We start from the raw sequence: 15,519 nt of genomic DNA on the forward strand, positions 1-15,519 counted from the left end.
GCCTGTATGGTTGACATTAGAATCCGCCCTTTTAAACGTGAGGACAAATCATAATATCACATTATATCATTTCGCAAATAGTTTCATTTTTACGCATTCATTTTATACAATAATTAGATACAAGTCTCATAACTGAGGGACACGTATGAACAGAGTTAGGGTAATGTGGCTGTATTGTCTTTCATGAGGTCACACACATGAAACAAAATGGACCGGGTCGTAGCTGGCTTCTCCACCGACCGTTTGCACATTCTCCAAAAGAGGAATATTGTTCAATTATCAAATTCTGTGATGTAGTAGAATTGGGCGGGAGAATCCTTTTGTCTTATTGTGAAACTCTCTCTATACCGCATGGTTATGGAGAAAGGAGTCTCTGTGGTATTCACGACGTGGTTGTAAGGACGTAAAAATGTCCCCTCCTGTTAGGAGGGGGGGTGGGGGGGGTTTGTTCACATCTCTGCTAGCCAATTCACTGAACGGGCTAGCGTCATGACAGTGCCCTAGCCTACCACTCAAAGGCACTATGGATTGATTTCCCCTGGTTAACACAGACATGCTCAGGAAAATGATATCACAACTTAAGGCTTCTATCTGCCTTCTCGATCCTATCCCTACGACCTTCTTCAAAACAGTTTTTAATTGCATATCTGAAGAAGTGCAAGCTATTGTTTATAACTCCCTGTTCACAGGCACTTTCCCCACTGCACTAAAAACTCCTGTGGTGAAGCCCCTTCTGAAGAAAAGTTTTCTAGATTCTTCAGCTCTTAGCAATTATTGGCCAATTATCTCCAACCTTCCATTCTTAAGCAAATTTCTTGAGAAATTGTTTTTCAAACAGCTTTATTTTTTGTGCCAACTCTATTCTCTCTAGAGAGAGAATCTAGCCACACATTTGAATCCACAGGCAATACAGATTAAAAACCAGCTAAAAAACCTAGGTGTTAACTTAGATTCCGAACAGAATTTCGAATCACAAATTAGAAATACAAACAAAATAGCTTTTTACCAGCTGAGAAACATTGCCAAGGTGCTGCTGTTTCTCTCTCAGACTGATACAGAGAGACTCATCCATGCCTTTATTACGAGCAGGCTTGACTACTGTAATGCTCTCCTGTCTGGTCTACCCAAGAAAGACATTGGTCAACTGCAAAACATACAGAATGCTGCAGCACCGGTATTGATCAAGATCAGACAGAGCACACATTACACCGGTTTTAAGGTCTCTGCACTAGTAGCCTGTGATTTTTAGAATTCATTTTAAGATTCTTCTATTGGTTTTTAAGTCAGACAGGATTTTAATACCCAGTAGGTCCCTCAGGTCCTCTGGCACTGGCCTTTTAACTATCCCAAAGCCTAGGACCAAGAGGCATGAAGAAACAGCCTTTAGTTATTATGCTCCCAGCCTCTGGAATAGCCTGCCAGAAAACTTGAGGGGGACTGTGGACTGTGGACATATTTAAAAGAGGTCTTAAAACACACCTTTTTTGCTTTGCTTTTCCTTAGGGTGCTTTTCAGTCGTTCAGTTTGTCATTCTTATTTTTTTGTGTGTTTGTAGTGTAGTAAGTATATCAGCTTATATTTTCATAGTTTTTCCCTGTAAAGCACATTGCGTTGCATTCCATATCTGAAATGTGCTGTATAAATAAAGCTGGATTTGATTGGGTTATTACTCAGGTACAGTATGTGTCTTCTTACAGTGCTCTCTGCCTCTGTAAGATGCAGTGATTGTGTCTTCTGACACAATCACTGCTCCCTGCCATTTGGTAGTGTTGTGCAGGAGCACCAAGCTTGTCACAAAGCTCCACATTCTCTCTGGTCAGGGCTTCCACCTGGGTCTGCAGCAGGCCATGAACCTGGGACAAGTGGGACTCCCTCTTAGAGAACTGCTCCTGAAGAGTTTGAATCTGCTTCCTGAGATCCTTCATACACACACACACACACACACACACACACACACACACACACACACACACACAGGATGAGACCCAGTGAGACAGTGCATATTTGACTCATGTTCACAGTTTGAGTGGGATGAATGGGGGTTTGTTTATACAGCTGTAGGGAAGTTTCTGTAATGCTATAAACTGTTATCATCAGTTCACAATAAGCAAAGAAGATGCATTTCATTTCATCCATAAATGGGTACACGTCTGACTGTTTCACACTTAGCAAGTATGACATATTAATACCAGTTGGGCGACATGCAGTAGAGGTCCTGTGTGGCTCAGTTGGTAGAGCATGGCACATGCAAAGCCAGGGTAGTGGATTCCATTCCCAAGGAGGACCAGTACGAAAATGTTTGCACTCACTACTGTAAGTCGCTCTGGATAGTGTCTGCTAAATATGTCATTTGTTTTAGGCCTCAAGGTTTAATGAGATTCTGAAGGACATATTTACGAAGGGCTATGAAGATCAGATTGACATAATGTCTTTACCTGAGCCTCACCAACGTCTAGGTTAGGAAGAAATGGTTGATTCTTCAACACCTGGTCTTCCGTATGGGCGAATGGGGATCCGTGACTGCTGTGGTGGCTAATCTCTGTCACCACACTCCATTTGGTTCATTCTCTTTCTGTGTGAAACTCACATTTCAGTGGAAATTAAAGAAAAAAAAGAAAAGAACGTGATACACTTCTGATATTGCAATTCAGGAAGTGCTCAAACTCTTAAAGAGAAATGTCAAAACGTTTCAACTTCATATTCATATTCTTGAGCACCACCGCAACATCAACATATGTGAAAATTGTGTATTTCCATGTTTTGTAGAAAAATATAGAGGAAGATAAATGTTTCCAATTACATCATAGGTGTGCATTGTGTGATTTTTAACCAATTATGAGTAGCCATTGGTTGATTACATTGGAAATATTTATCTTCCTCTATCTTTTTTTACTACAAAACATAGAAACGCGCAGTTTTCACATACAGTATGTTGTTGTTCGAGATGATAAATAAGAGGTTGAAATTGTTTGACATTTCCTTTTAATAATCTTGTGAAATTTACAGTTCAAGTAGGAAGTTTACATACACCTTAGCCAACTACATTTAAACTCAGTTTTTTCACAACATTCAAGTAAAATTCCCTGTCTTAGGTCAGTTAGGATCACCACTTTATTTTAAGAATGTGAAATGTCAGAATAATAGTAGAGAGAATTAGTTATTTCAGCTTTTATTTCTTTCATCACATTCCCAGTGGGTCAGAAGTTTACATACACTCAATTAGTATTTGGTAGCATTGCATTTAAATTGTTTAACTTGGGTCAAATGTTTCAGGTAGCCTTCCACAAGCTTCCCACAATAAGTTGGGTGAATTTTGGACCATTCCTCCTGACAGAGCTGGTGTACCTGAGTCAGGTTTGTAGGCCTCCTTACTCGCACATGCTTTTTCAGATCTGCCCGCAACAATCCCTATGGGATTGAGGTCAGGGCTTTGTGATGGCCACTCCAATACCTTGACTTTGTTGTCCTTAAGCCTTTTTGCCACAACTTTGGAAGTATGCTTGGGGTCATTGTCCATTTGGAAGACCCATTTGCGACCAAGCTTTAACTTCCTGACTGATGTTTTGAGATGTTGCTTCATTATATCCACATACTTTTCCTACCTCATGATGTCATCTATTTTGTGAAGTGCACCGGACCCTCCTGCAGCAAAGCACCCCCACAACATGATGCTGCCACCCACGTGCTTCATGGTTGGGATGGTGTTCTTCGGCTTGCAAGCCTCCCCCTTTTTCCTCCAAACATAACGATGGTCATTTGCAGTTCTATTTTTGTATCATCAGACCAGAGGACATTTCCCCAAAAAGTCCGATCTTTGTCCCCATGTGCAGTTGCAAACTGTATTCTGGCTTTTTGTGGCTTCTTCCTTGCTGAGCGGCCTTTCAGGTTATATTGATATAGGACTAGTTTTACTATAGATATTGATACTTTTGTACCAGTTGCGTCCAGCATCTTCACAGGGTCCTTTGCTGTTGATCTGGGATTGATTTGCACTTTTTGCACCAAAGTACGTTCATCTCTAGGAGACAGAACGCATCTCCTTCCTGAGCGGTATGATGGCTGCATGGTTCCATGGTGTTTATACTTGCGCACTATTGTTTGTACAGATGAGCGTGGTACCTTCAGGTGTTTGGAAATTGCTCCCAAGGATGAACCAGACTTGTGGAGGTCTACATTTTTTTCTGAGGTCTTGGCTGATTTCTTTTGATTTCCCATGATGTCAAGCAAAGAGGCATTGAGTTTGAAGGTCAGCCTTGAAATACATCCACAGGTACACCTCCAATTGACTCAAATTATTTCAATTAGAGGCCTTCTATCACACACGACGATCAGAGCCCCATACACAGCAGAGCCCCATATGTGCACTGACATGCTGCCACTGCAATCCATAGACCCCACAGTTCCAATAACAACACTTACCTTACGAACCTGAAATGTCAGAACTCTGCAAGAAACTGCAAGTCCAAAACAACAGAACACCTGTCATGACATGGTAAAGCTCATACGCGCGCTGCATCGCATTTACCAAAGTTGATGAACCAAGGCAGCCAGAGGCGCAAACTCACCTTAAGCAACCTGGAAACTATGTACTTGCTCACTGCCACGGCAGCCCAAGGCTCAAACCTACAGGAAACTGATAACCCTGATAATGCGCACTCTGTGCACTTTCCGCCCAACAGGGTAGACAAAGCTCAAACCCATAGGAGAACTGTGATAACCCAGACAAAACGCTGCCTAACATCGAATTGATAATGACTTGATAATGCACTTTTGCACACCACCTCATGGACGAACCATGGCAGCCCAAGGCTCTAACCCACAGGGAAACTGTGGTAACTCGGATAAATGCGCAATCTGGGAGCAATTACATCCAAGCGATAAAACCTCACAAAGGTATGTGGGGAACCTCAACTCACTGCAGCACAGATATCACCAATCGTCATGCCCCTGAATAATGCTAAAGAAGCAACCACACCATTCTCACAAACACAGGCCATGCAACCGCCGTTGTTCACTGGAAGCAAACAGAGGAGGTGAGTAAAGGAAAGCTGGAAAGCCAGAGACCTGTAAGACATAGGCATAACCTTGGGAGCAACTGCATTAAGATGTAACCTCACTTTGGAGTCGCAAGGCTTCGAACTCCAAACAGAAAGGGTTTACTGATAGCTTGTGGAGATCCAACGCGCTTGGCCGACGCAAAGGCCATGAGCAAGGCAGTCTTGTAGGAAAGGACCTTCAGTTCCACAGACTCCAATGGTTCAAATGGAGACTCACACAGAGCGTCCAGGACCAATGCCAGATCCCAGGTCAGTGCCATAGGCCAAGACCCTGGTCCGAGCCGACACATGCCTTTCAGGAACCGCACCACCAGAGGAAGAGACCCTGAGGTAGAGCCGTCCATCCCTACATGACACGCCAAATGGCTGCCATATAAACCTTCAATGTGGAAAAAGAAAGGCCCTGTGAAAAAAGCTCTAGCAAAAACATCAAAATGTCCAACAAAGAGCTCTGAAAAGGATAAACTCCCTCAACCTGACACCAACCCTCAGATGCGTGCCGCTTATATGATTACAGCCTTCTCGTAGAGGGTGCACACACCGACTTTATAGTCGTAATCACGTTTGAGTGTAAACTCCTAGCGGTCAAATTCAACCTTTTAGGGGCCAAACCCACAGATCCCATATCTGCGGTCATGGGTGCCAAATCCTTCCATGCACCTGGGACAATAGAGCCCGATGACACAGAACCCCCAACTGGTCCCATTTCTGGGCCACCAGTAAGTTGGGGGGGTCTCCACTCCATAGGCCAGATCAGCCCAGTAAAATAAAAAGCTAATTATTAAATGTATGCTCACTCAGCTGTGCCTCACAAGTAAAACAACAACGGCTCTATTACCGGTGTGATCATATAGCCTACCTAAAATGTTTAAACATTTTTTTAAAATGTACGGCCCGAACAACAATTCATTGGCAGGGCAATACAAGCAAAGCCAATATGCGGTGATACTGTGTTGAGCCTATAGCTTACTGCACATACATCATTGCTACAGTACAGTTTTTAATTGGTTAATGATGCATTGGCTTAAGTTTTTGAAGTCATGTTAAAACAAATCTGTGATAGATCTCGGCTTGCATTTTGACTCAAAAAGTGATCTTGAAAAGGTTGGTGACCACTGTTCTAGAGTTTTCCCTGTTAACACTATCAACGTTTCCCTTTTAGTTAGTAAGTTATTAGCCCCAGTTATAGATAATTTGTAATCCCCTTTAGGGGAGTGATTGCTTCCTACAAGAGCACAAAATGTGTACATTCCTAGACATCTTTGAAAAGCAAGTCTTGTAAAGAGCTTTTTTTTTGTCTTAAAGGGGCAGTGTTGTATTTTGAGACAGTCTTGAATACGCTAAGTAGCCAATAAGAAGAGGGTAACATCATTTGTCTAATTCTCTGTAATATGGTTTGGAAATAATAATGCATTTTATTTTGTAAAGTGGCTTCTTGCATCAAATAACACAACAACATTTTCAGTCACCTCCTTGTCTGAAGGACAAGTGGATAAACAGGTTAATGTCAAGCCCTGCATATTTTTTTCAAAAGTCTGATGGAATGTAGGTCTACATTGGCTACTACTGTAGGCTAAATGATAGAACAGATATTTCTATGTTAAAATGTTATGGGATTAATTTTCTCCATTGTTTTTGATGGTAGGCCACTTTGGTAGGCCTACATTATGATCAAATAGCCACTGTAACCTACCTGGCCACTGTTAAAACTGTAACTAACAGCGGGTACAACCTCAGTGTTCATAGTAAACTTGCGCTGGAAGTTGCACAAAATGTTCAAAACATTAAAGTTTGCACTCAGCAGACCTGAAATTTTCTCAGTGGCAAAAATATTTTCAGGGAACATTGCTCTGAACACTGCCAGAGAAATCAGAATGAGCCTCACTTGGCTGGGATGACACCCCTATTAACTCCCCACAAAGTCAGCACAACTCTCAATGGACGTTAAACCCAGCCGGAAACAATGGAGACAATGGTCCCACGAACTGGTCAGAGCCAAGGCCTCCTAAACGTGTTTCCACCCGAGGCAACAGGACAGCACCCATGAGTATATTTTTCATTGTGAAACCACATGCCCTAGGGGACGGTCAGTGGTTCAAACTTGGCTGGTTAGTCTTTTTGAACTGACTCTTACCTCTGGCCATCTGACTCAAACAAGGAGCACTGGCTACACAAGCAGAGCAGAAAGAAGTGGGTTTTTAGCAAACACATAAAAATGATACCAAGACCCAAAACTTGCAACACCTAGGAGGACGAGTACTCTCTCCCCACTAACAGACACCTAAGTCGGAGCCAAATCTCGTAGCCTTCGTGTGCTTGAAAAGTTAGTAAATTGTGTGAAACACGTTCTTACTTCAGGTGAGCTGAGACTGAAGAATTGAGGAAATGGGGCTTCCGATGAGGGGCTCGGCATCCATTGGCTCGTTTGGCAGGATTTCAGTTTGTTTCAGGTGAATAGGATTGGTCGTTAACTCCCCATAGTATGTTACACCGAGTGACCGACTGACAGGGAACTGCCGAAGGTATACACAAAAAAAACATCCCTCAGGATGCCAAATTCCAGCTCACCTGTTTACTTTTCCTTTATATGAATTCTGCAGGGAGCTACAAGGAAATATGTAGCATAGAAAAAAGGTCACGTCTCATACACAGATGACAAGTAGGGGGCAGTTTTTTCAATGTGTGAGTTGATGCATGTGTTGATGCAGATCTTCAAACATTCACTTCTCAAATGTATTACTTTATGTTTGACTGCATTGTTTGTTTCAAGGTCCCTAAAGTTGGTTGGTGCCTCTCTAGTATGCATTGGTTAAAACAATGTTAAATTCAAATCTCCCTACCATCAAATCTAAGCCAATATGACACCAATGTCGATGAACACGTTAAACAGGCTGGTTAGCAATTTTGTTTGCCAAGTATTGTCTGCGCCTACCTAGCTCAAATTCTAGATGTCGGATTAAAATGAGACTATAGCATCCATAAAGTGACCATTGGAATGAAAACATTTCAGATTGACTAAATTTGTAGATGCAACAGTTTTTATTAAATGTATAATTTATTGCAGTCACATGCACATTTCTGTCCATTAAGAACCAATGATGTGCTATCTTTCTGTAACATTTCTGACAAGGCTAACATATTTTCAACCGAATCTCAGAGTTCTATCTAACTGGGTCGAGCAGCTCTGGGGAAGTAGATCAAGGGCATTGCCAAAATCCCTAAGTATCCCTGTGAGGCCCAGATCTTTTGGCAGAGGCCAAATTAAAGGTTACAATAGCACTGCCAATGGCAGACTTGGCTGCTAAAAGAAAATATGGCTTTGCATGTGGAAATGTTGTATAATGCACCTTTAACAGAAAATCACCTTCCGGTGTAAAAACCATGGAAATTAAAAAAAACATGTTTTAAGTAAGAAGGAGGCATTGGTCTGAAGCCGAAAAATAAAATACATTCCTATGAGCACCACAATGACTCCACCCATGCTCTACCAAGGTTTTACACCACACAGCTTTGACCTAATACAGTAGCTATGTTGGTCTATTGTACTTCCAACAATGTGTCTGCAGGTTGCTTAGGGTTCAAAACATCTCAAACAGCCTAATTCATACTCTTCAGAGGAATAATGGACTGTAGAGTGTCAAATGTATATGTATATGTACAGTATATAGGCTGCATGTATTTTTAAATGTAGGCCTATTGTAAATGTGTATTATTGTAGCATCACCATCTTTATTGCAAAACTAAATACAAATACACACAACGTTAAGCTACACAGCACACCAATTGATAAAACAGGACCATGTTTGCAAAACAAGTGTTTCTGAGCTTATGTCAACATTACACAGATAAGCTAATGGTTCCAGAAATCAGGAATGGAGACAGGCTCTATAGACCTTAATATATGAGTGACTGTGTCCAACACACCACCACCTGTTGTTATGTTGGGCATCTACTGACCCCCAAAGAATATGTTATGAATTATATATATTTTCTCAATGACATATATTGCTAAGGTTTAAGGAAATACAGGCAGGCACCACATTACTACAAGACAAAACCACTCGCTCAATCAAGAATGATGGCCTTGTAAACATAATAGCAAAGCTTGCTTACATATCATTTAAAAAAGCTTGAAAAGTTAGTGGCATGGGATCCAAAACTATAACAAATCACATTATTGTGGGAGCACCTCCTCTACGAGTATGAATTAGGCTGTTTGAGAAGGTTTGAACCCTAAGCAACTGCATACACATTGTTTGAAATACAATAGACCAACATAGCTACTGTAGTAGGTCAAAGCTGTGTGCTGGAAAACCTTGGTAGAACATGGTTGGAGTAGGCATTGTGGTGCTCGTGAATTTATTTACTTCAGACCAATACATCTCACGTAAAACATATCTTTTTGTTTTTATTTTTCATGACATATTCCCTACAATATCCAAAGCTTATTTCATAATCTACATCTCTACAATGTATGAATTGTTTCTAGCTACAGTATGTATGTGTGGGTTTAGAAGAGACAATAGGATGTTGTAGGTGGTAATAGGCCACACCCCTCATTAAGTCCTAAATCTCACATTTAAAAGTTAATATTCTGTTAACTCACACCCAAATAACGTTGTTGACTCATCCCATACTCGTATTTGTGGACAAAGCATACATTTGAGAGAAAAAAAAACAACCTCAAAACTATCTCAAAAAGACCTTTTCAAAATTGCTTGCCATTTCGTCATAGAACATGATGTCATGTTGGCCCATTGCCTGAGCTGGCCAATCAGTGGTCTACTTAAATTAATATTTTTAATGACGGGTATACGCCCACACCATTCTGTTATTGGGGTACGCCCACACTGTCACGTGGAGCCCCTCTCCGGCGCTGGAGGTCACCAGGCTGCACATTATTACGCACACCTGTCACCATCGTTACGCGCAGCAGCGCCTCATCAAACTCACCTGGACTCCATCAACTGCCTGATTACCTTCCCAATATATATCGCTCCCTTTAGTTCTCTCCCTAGGTGTTATTGTTTCTGTTCCATTGTTTCATGTCTGTACGCTACTCTTGTTTATTGTTTTCTTCAATGTTCATTTAGTTCACTCCCTGAACTTGCTTCCCGACTCCCAGCGTACACGTTACACACACCATTCAAACCACAGAAAAGCTGCTTTTTAACATACTAAATTACAATTTTTTTGGAAGGAAAACTATTCCACTCAGATAGTACTTAATTATAGGTCACATTTCATAGACTTCTGGAAACACTGGACAGTTACTTTAAAGTCTAGTGTTAGTTGATCAGAGGAAGAGGTAACTAGGAGCAGTTTGCACATTGGCTTGCTCCTGGTGTTTAACTTGATCCTCTTTTACTCCGTTCATTATGTGCCTGTTTAACTTGCTCTATTTATTATAATAAAAAACAACGTTTTCATGAAATCTCCTGCCTTTTCAAGAAGAAGATTTAATGTGAGAAGCCCTCGGGCCTCTTCTTCACAATGCAATGTTTTCGACTATGTACAGAATCTCTCATGGGATTTAGCTGCTTATTTATTTGACCCGTGGTGACTCGTCTACTCAGGCATGGGAGGTGCTTAACCGACAAGTCTGAACTGAGTGCTATGCTGTCTGCGTGCTGGGGGGAATTACTTCCAGACTGAAATGCAGTCCTTCAGTTTCACCAAGTCTGCATACGGACTAGGACCTTGCTTGACTACCATCAAACAGACCTGATTTTCATGTAAAGTGAGGAAATCTTAGGAGCTGAGTACTTTCGAGGACTGTTTGTCTTTCTCATTAAGGATTCGGACAGAGTCTGACTGTAAAGGGGACAGCTTTCGATGATGAAAGCAATGGAGAACGGCCATCCAAGTGATAACTGCACAGCAGAGAATCTGCCACTGTACACATTTTACGCCTCTGTGATGATCATGGAATTCACCCTGGCTCTGCCGCTCAACCTCTCAGTGCTTTATCTATTCATCTTCAAGCTGAAGTTCTGGAAATCTAAAACCAACAACATTTTCCTGTTCAATCTCGTCTTGGCTGACGTTCTTCTGCTTATATGTTTGCCAGTAAAGGCATATCATTTTCTTAATGGGAATCGGCGGAGTACAAAGGGAGGGACCTGCAAAGCCATGCTCTTCATGCTGTTTCTGAACCGAGGTGCCAGTATCGCCTTCCTGACTGTGATTTCAGTTGATCGCTATTTCAATGTGGTTCATCCTGGGAAAAAGAACTTTGCCAAGGCTTTTAAAAGGTCTCCTCATATCTCTATCCTCATCTGGCTACTGCTGCTCCCCCTGACTATCCCCACCATGCTGAAGTCCTTTGAGTGCTGTAATAGTTATGGGCGTGAAGATGACACTCTAGTCGAGGACGTCACTGACACTCTGAGAGAGGTTGTGTTTTTCACCCAGATTCTCATCCCTTTCTTTGTGTTGGTCTACTGCACGGTCCGCATTGTTAACAGACTAAAAAAGAAGACCGTAGGGGATAATACCAAGCTGCGTCGAGCAGTGTTTCTGGTCACCTCAGTAATGTTGGTATTTTCTTTCTGTTTCCTGCCTTGTACCATAGCTAGAATGGTTCTGTTGATTGTGAGAGTTGAGAATTTACCCGGAGCAGAAGCTATAGTTGTTCAAGTCTTTGACGGTCTCATGGTTTTGTCCTACATGGATTGTTTAGTGGACCCAATTGTGTACTGCTTAAGCAGCACTAAGTTCAAAAGCCTCTATCTGACAACGTATTGCCGCTGTCTACTGAGCAAAAATGCAGAAATAACTGAGAGCACAATCTCAATAGGAAACAACTCAAGCCCAAAACGCAACAACAATATATTGTTGCATAGTAGGTAAAAAGAGGACATGAAAATGACTGTTTTATTACTGACTTCATGACTGTTCTCATGGTAAGACACTCATGTTAGTTTGCCAAACCAGACGTGTTTATGTTACCATCAGCATGTTAAACAGCTCATAATGACTGTGTTGTTACTAATTGTCTGGGTCAAATAACAAAGATGTGTCGTAGCTGTTGTTTTTATGGCTGTCTCTCTGGCCATTCGTCCATTTATCTTATTATGTCAGGGGTTGAATACTTATTGACTCAAGACATTTCAGGTTAACACTTTACTTGACACCCATCGTCATAACACGTAATGGCACAGTCTTAACCATGTCATAAACTGTCCTAATAGGTTCATAACACTGTCATGACCAATATATTTACACCTGTTGTCACATATATTGCGTTATTTTATGGCTGGTTATGAAACCTATATGAGGGTGTCAAAATGCACAAAACCTACCACGGTAAAAAAAAGGGCACCCACAAGACTCATTGAGCAATTATTACAAGAGCAGAAGAAAACTGACCAATCTGATGAGTATTTGGCAAAACTATTTTGAACTGGAATAAATGCTGCCCTTATTAACAATGACCAACACAATTCCAGTCAAAATAGATTGTAAGACATTCTGTAGCCTACCATTACTATAACCAACCCAAATCCATTTGTTGCCATTATCATGTATCCAAGTGGTTTTCAAACTTTTTGACCTGCAATCTCCAAAACAGAGTGGTAGAAAACAGGAAACCCTGTTCACGCAAATGCGCATGTGCACACGGTGATGCATTTTTAAAACTCAAGATGTGCTACAGAAATAAACTACGTTTTACACCTGCATTTGGAGCTGAAAGACTTTCATGTTAGTGGCCAATATCAACTATGGATATATCTGTATATAGCTATGTACATTTATTGTTATGTACATTTCTTGCTATGTGTGTTATTGTTATGTACATTTCTTGTAATTCTTTTGATTGATTTGATTTAAAAAAAAAATATTGTTTATTTGGTAAATATTTTATTAACTCCACTTCTTGAACTGCATTGTTGGTTAAGAGCTTGTAAGTAAGCACTTCACAGTAATGTCTACACCTGTTGTATTCTGTTCATGTGACAAATACAATTTGATTTGATCATGTCACTTCTCTGTTGCCCAGAGCAAGCAAAATCATACAGCCTACTTGTAGCAGAAGTTGAAGGAGCGGATGGAAAGCATGTTATGGCTGCACCGCGTCATCACATTGGAGGGCAGCCGGCCTCTAGAGTGCTCATTGCCAGCCAAGTAGCCCTGTTCTTCCTCACAAACATCATAATAAATTCCCCAGAATATGTTACACCTTCATCCCATAATATTACATCTGCCTATTTTAGACATATAGCCAGTATCCACCCAAACTAGACCTATCTGAAATAAGAAAATCATAAAATCGCCAGGTAGCCTAATGTTCTGGCAAAGATGATTCAGTAGATTGCAAAATTATATTTTATATGGATGATAAACTTTTTACCAGGCCAAACTGAAGGAACTGAAACAAGTCACTAATCTGAATATGTGGGCCCACCTTTGCTCACCAATGCTGATGGTCAACAATCAAGACACACAACTTTTTGAAAAGGGCACTTTGGAGTCTGGAAGGGCAAAGGGGCACAGGTAGAGCCTTATCTGTGCACTTGCCTGATTGTAATGAATTGTATATACAGTCATGTTCATTTTTTCGTAATATTTTAAATAACTTGTAGAAAATAGACTTCATGACACTGTCAATGACCATCCTGTGTCACTTTACTTGGACTAAGAACATGCACTTTATGACACAGTCAAGAAGCATTATGACAGTCATTATCATATATCTGGCCTGTCACGTATATGCCCTTATGTCAGTCATCAGTCAAACAGAGGGGGGCTTGTCCTGCTCTTGAAACCTGGTCCTGTATTCATTCCAGTCATCAGCAACAGAGCATTGGAGTATGTTTTTATTTTTTTTATATCACCTTTATTTAACCAGATAGGCTAGTTGAGAACAAGTTCTCATTTACAACTGCGACCTGTCCAAGATAAAGCATAGCAGTGTGAACAGACAACAACACAAAGTTACACATGGAGTAAACAATAAACAAGTCAATAACACATTAGAAAAAAGAAAAAAAGAGTATATATACATTGTGTGCAAAAGGCATGAGGAGGTAGGCTGTAACGGTTTTCTGTATGTGAAGGAGAGTCGGACCAAAATGCAGCGTGTCGATTGCGATTCATGTTTAATGAAAAAACACACTAAACACAAACACTACAAAAACAATAAACGTAACGAAAACCTAAACAGCCTATCTGGTGAAAACACATAGACAGGAACAATCACCCACAAACACACAGTGAAACCCAGGCTACCTAAATATGGTTCCCAATCAGAGACAATGACTAACACCTGCCTCTGATTGAGAACCATATCAGGCCAGACATAGAAATAGACAAACAAGACATCCAACATAGAATGCCCACCCAGTTCACGTCCTGACCAACACTAAAACAAGGAAAACACACACGAACGATGGTCAGAACGTGACAGTACCCCCCCTCCAAGGTGCGGACTCCGGACGCACAACTTGAACCTATAGGGGAGGGTGTGGGTGGGCATCTGTCCGCGGTGGCGGCTCTGGCGCTGGACGTGGACCCCACTCCATAATAGTCTTTGTCCACCTCCTTAGCGTCCCTAGATAGGTGACCCTCCTAAGAGACAGCTCGGGACAGAGGGGAAGCTCGGAACAGAAGGACAGCTCGGGACAGAGGTAGCTCGGGACTGATGGGTAGCTCAGCACTGAGAGGAAGCTCAGCACTGAGAGGAAGCTCAGGCAGGTGGTTGGATCCGGCAGATCCTGGCTGGCTGGCGGTTCTGGAAGATCCTGGCTGACTGGCGGATCCGGAAGATCCTGGCTGACTGGCGGATCCGGAAGATCCTGGCTGACTGGCGGATCCGGAAGATCCTGGCTGACTGGCGGATCCGGAAGATCCTGGCTGACTGGCGGATCCGGAAGATCCTGGCTGACTGGCGGATCCGGAAGATCCTGGCTGACTGGCGGATCCGGAAGATCCTGGCTGACTGGCGGATCCGGAAGATCCTGGCTGACTGGCGGATCCGGAAGAGTCTGGTCGACTGGCGGATCCGGAAGAGTCTGGTCGACTGGCGGATCCGGAAGAGTCTGGTCGACTGGCGGATCCGGAAGAGTCTGGTCGACTGGCGGATCCGGAAGAGTCTGGTCGACTGGCGGATCCGGAAGAGTCTGGTCGACTGGCGGATCCGGAAGAGTCTGGTCGACTGGCGGATCCGGAAGAGTCTGGTCGACTGGCGGATCCGGAAGAGTCTGGTCGACTGGCGGATCCGGAAGAGTCTGGTCGACTGGCGGATCTGGAAGAGTCTGGTCGACTGGCGGATCTGGAAGAGTCTGGTCGACTGGCGGATCTGGAAGAGTCTGGTCGACTGGCGGATCTGGAAGAGTCTGGTCGACTGGCGGATCTGGAAGAGTCTGGTCGACTGGCAGATCTGGAAGAGTCTGGTTGACTGGCAGCTCTGGCTGCTCCATGCTGATTGGCTGCCCCATGCTGACTGGCAGCTCTGGCTGCT

General features: G+C 42.4%; 1 protein-coding gene across 1 annotated transcript; it reads left to right on the top strand.

Annotated features, from left to right (window-relative positions):
* The first annotated feature begins 10,753 nt into the window (after positions 1 to 10,753).
* LOC139415585 (12-(S)-hydroxy-5,8,10,14-eicosatetraenoic acid receptor-like) lies at positions 10,754 to 12,779 on the top strand. The gene has a single exon (XM_071163696.1). The coding sequence runs from the start codon at positions 10,893 to 10,895 to the stop codon at positions 11,907 to 11,909; it is 1,017 nt and encodes a 338-aa protein (XP_071019797.1). The 5' UTR covers positions 10,754 to 10,892; the 3' UTR covers positions 11,910 to 12,779.
* Positions 12,780 to 15,519: the final 2,740 nt, after the last annotated feature.

Source organism: Oncorhynchus clarkii, chromosome 8, assembly GCF_045791955.1.
Source record: "Oncorhynchus clarkii lewisi isolate Uvic-CL-2024 chromosome 8, UVic_Ocla_1.0, whole genome shotgun sequence".
NCBI classification, from domain to species: domain Eukaryota; kingdom Metazoa; phylum Chordata; class Actinopteri; order Salmoniformes; family Salmonidae; genus Oncorhynchus; species Oncorhynchus clarkii.

Coding starts and splice junctions, on each gene's coding strand:
- LOC139415585 (XM_071163696.1), top strand. CDS start 10,893: ATGATGAAAGCAATGGAGAACGGCCATCCAAGTGATAACTGCACAGCA.